Source organism: Alosa alosa, chromosome 9, assembly GCF_017589495.1.
Source record: "Alosa alosa isolate M-15738 ecotype Scorff River chromosome 9, AALO_Geno_1.1, whole genome shotgun sequence".
Taxonomy (NCBI): Eukaryota; Metazoa; Chordata; class Actinopteri; order Clupeiformes; family Clupeidae; genus Alosa; species Alosa alosa.
This window is the reverse complement of record NC_063197.1, coordinates 27228874-27233873: the sequence shown is the minus strand read 5'-3', so window position 1 is coordinate 27233873 and position 5000 is coordinate 27228874. Positions and strand designations below refer to the sequence as shown.

The 5000-nt window shown below is 52.1% G+C and overlaps 1 protein-coding gene across 1 annotated transcript in view; it reads right to left on the bottom strand.

Moving 5' to 3' along the window:
* The window catches only part of LOC125300770, a 58315-nt gene that overhangs the window by 28472 nt on the left and 24843 nt on the right, over nucleotides 1-5000 (bottom strand). Inside the window, exons 26-33 of the mRNA XM_048252901.1 lie at nucleotides 4672-4938; nucleotides 4063-4326; nucleotides 3509-3769; nucleotides 3131-3391; nucleotides 2455-2721; nucleotides 1836-2096; nucleotides 1427-1687; nucleotides 1-146 (exon numbers count right to left, since the gene is read on the bottom strand). The exon at nucleotides 1-146 is cut by the window's left edge and continues 115 nt beyond it. Coding sequence (XP_048108858.1) covers nucleotides 1-146; nucleotides 1427-1687; nucleotides 1836-2096; nucleotides 2455-2721; nucleotides 3131-3391; nucleotides 3509-3769; nucleotides 4063-4326; nucleotides 4672-4938 — 1988 coding nt within the window. The remainder of the gene's footprint in view (nucleotides 147-1426; nucleotides 1688-1835; nucleotides 2097-2454; nucleotides 2722-3130; nucleotides 3392-3508; nucleotides 3770-4062; nucleotides 4327-4671; nucleotides 4939-5000) is intronic.

Sequence of the window (5000 nt, the reverse complement as noted above, 5' to 3'; positions counted from 1 at the left end):
GTGGGTGGCACAGCCAGCAGTGTTGCCACTGGCACTCGCCGCCTCCACCTGGAACATCTGGCCGCCACTGCTCAGGCTCCAGGAGAGGACGGCCACGTTATCACTGCACCTCATGCTGGCCTCCAGGGTCTCGGGGGTGCAGGGCACTGCAGGCACAAAGGAATAGGGTGAGGATGTGTGTGTGTGTAGGGGCTAAAGGGTGAGGATGTGTGTGTGTGTAGGGGCTAAAGGGTGAGGATGTGTGTGTGTGTGTGTAGGACTACAGGCTGAGGATGTGTGAGTGTGTAGGGCTACGGGCTGAGGATGTGTGAGTGTGTAGGGCTGTGGGTAAGGATGTGTGAGTGTGTGTATGGCTACAGGGTGAGGATGTGTGAGTGTGTAGGGGCTAAAGGGTGAGGATGTGTGTGTGTGTGTGTAAGACTACAGGCTGAGGATGTGTGAGTGTGTAGGGCTACAGGCTGAGGATGTGAGTGTGTGTATGGCTACAGGGTGAGGATGTGTGTGTGTGTAGGGGCTAAAGGGTGAGGATGTGTGTGTGTGTGTGTGTAGGACTACAGGCTGAGGATGTGTGAGTGTGTAGGGCTACAGGCTGAGGATGTGTGAGTGTGTAGGGCTGTGGGTAAGGATGTGTGAGTGTGTGTATGGCTACAGGGTGAGGATGTGTGAGTGTGTAGGGGCTAAAGGGTGAGGATGTGTGTGTGTGTGTAGGACTACAGGCTGAGGATGTGTGAGTGTGTAGGGCTACAGGCTGAGGATGTGTGAGTGTGTAGGGCTGTGGGTAAGGATGTGTGAGTGTGTGTATGGCTACAGGGTGAGGATGTGTGAGTGTGTAGGGGCTAAAGGGTGAGGAAGTGTGTGTGTGTGTAGGACTACAGGCTGAGGATGTGTGAGTGTGTAGGGCTGTGGGTGAGGAAGTGTGAGTGTGTAGGGCTGTGGTGGGTGAGGATGTGTGAGTGTGTGTATGGCTACAGGGTGAGGATGTGTGAGTGTGTGAGTGTGTAGGGGCTACAGGGCGGAAGTGTGTATGACTGCAACCATCCTAACAGTTATCTCTTTAACCTTGGAGCAATGTGCAGGGACAAGGCGGGGTTCACATTGTACGCGCAAGCGGCAGCGCTGCGCTATGAAACCCATTACTGTCGATGGCTTGCACACGCAAGAACTGGCCTGCCGCTGCACTGGGAAAAGCGCAGCGCAAGCGCCATTTTGCTGCTTTGCCGCGGTGTAAGTCATAGAGATTTTGCGCTGAGCCCGGCGGCAAGCGCAACAACAATCTTTGGGACATTACCACAACCAAAAGCAACCTAGCGGAGGGAGAGCGCAGCGCATGCCGCGTACAATGTGAACCTCCCTGCAGTGTGTGTGTGTGTGTGTGTGTGTGTGTGTGTGTGTGTGTGTGTGTGTGTGTGTGTGTGTGCGCGCCCACCTGTCCTGACGATGGTGGGCATGCTCTGGGAGCTGTAGCAGGTGGGCCCCTGGGCGGTGACGGTGAGCACGTACATCTCGCCGCAGGGCAGCTCGGCGAAGCGGCAGGCGCTGGTGTCGGCGTGGCAACAGGTGAGCTCGCCGCTGGTGCGCTCCAGCGTGGCAGTGTAGTTCAGGGCGCCCACACTCTCCGCCCACTCCACGTCCACTGACTGGTTGTGGCAGTCCACCCACACCTGCACCGCCTCAGGGGGACACGGGGCTAAAGGGGGGTAGAGAGTTATGCGCATGCTATGGAATAAAGACGGGAGCAAAGATCTATCAAAGGGGTCAAAATGAGAGAATTGAGGGGGGTATAATCAGTGGGAATGGAATGTTACTGTATGAATTCAATACTCCTGTAGGCTTACCTGTCTCAGACTCCACCTGGTTGCTAAGTGCGCTGTCGCACTGTGAGTCCGTTGCCATGACGGTAAAGTTGAAGTGGCGACTGCACTCCAGACCTTGTACTGCGCACTGGCTGGAGGTGGAGTTACAGGTGAAACTCTGCCCCTCTGAGTCTGTTGCCTCAGCGGTGTAGACCTCCGCCCCTAACGACTCCTCCCACATCACCCAGGCCGAGTCCGACAGGCAGTCCATCTCCACCTCCAACAACTGTGGCACACAGGGAGCTATATACACACACACACACACACACACATACATACTAATTGAAGATATACAACACTCACACACATATGCACAGACATGTAATATGCACATCCATGCATCACACACAGACATTAAAAAGACAGCCACACTATTTTAAAGATTCAGTCAGCTTAGTCCAAGGTCATTTAACCTAGAATTTAAATAACATTGATATGTGTGTGTGTGTGTGTGTGTGTGTGTGTGTGTGTGTCTCTGTGTGTGTGTGTGTCTGTGTGTGTGTGTGTGTGTGTGTGTGTCTCTGCAAGTGTGTGTGTGTTTGTGTGTGGGTGGGTGTGTGCGCGCGTGTCTCTGCATGTGTGTGTGTGTTTTTCCACTGACCTGTCCTGATGTGCTGGATTGGGTAATAGGCTCCCACACACCAGTCTCTACTGGGCACCACGGTGATGTTGTACTCCTTCCCACAGCTCAGGGTGGCGAGGTCACAGCCTGTGTTGTTGGCGTGGCACATGACGTACTGGTCAGCAGTGCAGTTGTCCGCGGCTACCGCCGTGTACCACACGCCAGCCACAGTGGGCTCCCAGGTTACCCTGACGACACCAGACGCACAGTCCACCTCTGCGTTCACGGTCTCTGGTGGACAGGGGGCTGATGACACACACACACAAAGAGGAAGTTATCATTTCTATCATTTTTGTACATGGAAGAATATACATGTACCAGCGAGCTAAAAATTAAGACAAAAACACACACACACACACACACACACACACACACACACACACACACACACACACACACACACATACACACACACATACACACACACACACACACACACATACACATACACACACACACACACACATACACATGCACAATAGGGTTTTCACAACTTTTTCATCATTACATCAAAGTGGTCGACTACTTATTATAAACTGGTTATTATTGTACTGCACAATCTCCACACACACACACACACACACACACACACACACACACACACACACACACCTGCGCTGCACACACACACACACACACACACACACGCTCTCACCTGCAGTGATCTCTTGCACGGGACTGAGAGAGCTGTTGCAGTGGTCGTTATGGGCAACCACCACCAGGCTATAGGTAAGGCCACATGGCAGGCTGGGAATGACGCATGCGGGCTTGTCCGAAGCGCACGCGGTCACATTGCCCTCGCTGCTGGTCAGCGTGGCGTGATAGTCACGGGCCTCGCCGCGCTGAAGCCAAGTGATGTTGAGGAGTCCGGTCTCACACTCCAGCTGGGTCTGAACGTCTTCCGGCATGCAAGGGGCTGAGGCGACCAAAAGGTCAAAGGTTAGAGAGCATAAAACCTTGATCTCTCATAGATCTCCATTCCTAGAAAAGGTTTTTAGAAAAGGTTTCTATGTCTATGGGAGTGACCTCTCACCTGTCTGCACAATGCTGACGTCGCTCCTGGCACTTTGACAGTCCTCATCCACCCCCACCACATACACCTCATATGTCTGCCCACAGGATAGCCCACCAATGTCGCAAGCTGTCCCGGTCGTATTGCATGACACCCTGTGACCCAGGTTGCCATCGGCGACAGCCATGTAGGAAAGCGAGCCGCGAGAGGCCGTCCAGGAAACAGCGGCCGTATCAGAGTCACATGATGACACAACGTTTACATCAGTGGGTGGGCAGGGGGCTAAGAGAGGGAAAGAGAAAGTGAGTTGTGGTCTTAAATGTATGAGAATGTTTTGGAATTCAATTTAATTCAATTTCTGTGTGTTTCGTGTGATTTGACAAGGCACTGATCTAAACTATGTAGGGGTTGTAAAATGACTTAAAGGCAAGGTTTTAAAAGGCATATTTACCAGCATTGCCTGATATATAATTGTTCTGTTTTGTACTTAATCTTATATCTCATACAAACAAGTTACAGAGAGGTGTGGACAATGGCCACATGCACATATCAGTTGGAGCGAGGGCGTGTCTTACCTGTGTTAAGGGCCACCCACTCGCGGGCGGGGCTGGGGCAGGTGCGCCCTTCTCCCCACACACTGACGCGGTACCTGTGACCACACTCCAGGCCTCTGGCTGTGCAGGAGGTGTTTGGCGTGGTGCAGCTCACGCGGTGGTCCACGTTGAAGCCCTCGGCTGAGGCATTATACAGCAGCGTGCCGTTGCCTCCGGTCCAGGAGATGTCAGCCGAGTTGTCGCTGCAGTTCAGCACCGCCTGCAGGTTAGAGAGGGGACAGGGGCCTAGAGGGAGACACAGAGGTACAGAGACAGACAGGGAGAAAGAGAGAGAGAGAGAGAGAGAGAGATGTGATGTGACTATGCTTACTCCCTAATGTTATTCCAAGACACATTATCATTTCTACAGATTTTACTTAGTTAGATCATTTTTAATCATATTGTAAATACTACATAAGAAAACAAACATTGGGCAACACATATACAGTGTGTTGCAATTTTATTATACATAGCCTAAATACAAATATTTATACATATATATACAGTATATATGTATAACATATAATGTTTATGACAAAAAAGAACATGGCGTGAATGAGATGCAAGCCACACAGGAGGCTGGTGCTGTACCAGTGGAGATGTTGATTGGGTGGCTGGCCAGGCTGACACAGTTGTCATGATGGGCCTCCACCATGATGCTGTAGTCCTGGCCGCAGGACAGGTCAGACTGGGAGAAGGCACAGTGCGAGTCGTCGTTGTTGCAGGTGGCGTTGTGCCCACCGCTGCTCATAGCGTGCACTGTGTACCCACGGGCACCCCTGGCAGAGTCCCAGGTCACCGTGGTGATACCAGTGTTACAGTCCAAGCTGGCCTCAACCATGGTGGGAATGCAGGGAGCTGAGAAGGAAAAGAGAGAGAGACAGAGAAAAAGAGAAGATGATAGAGGGATCCAGATTGTG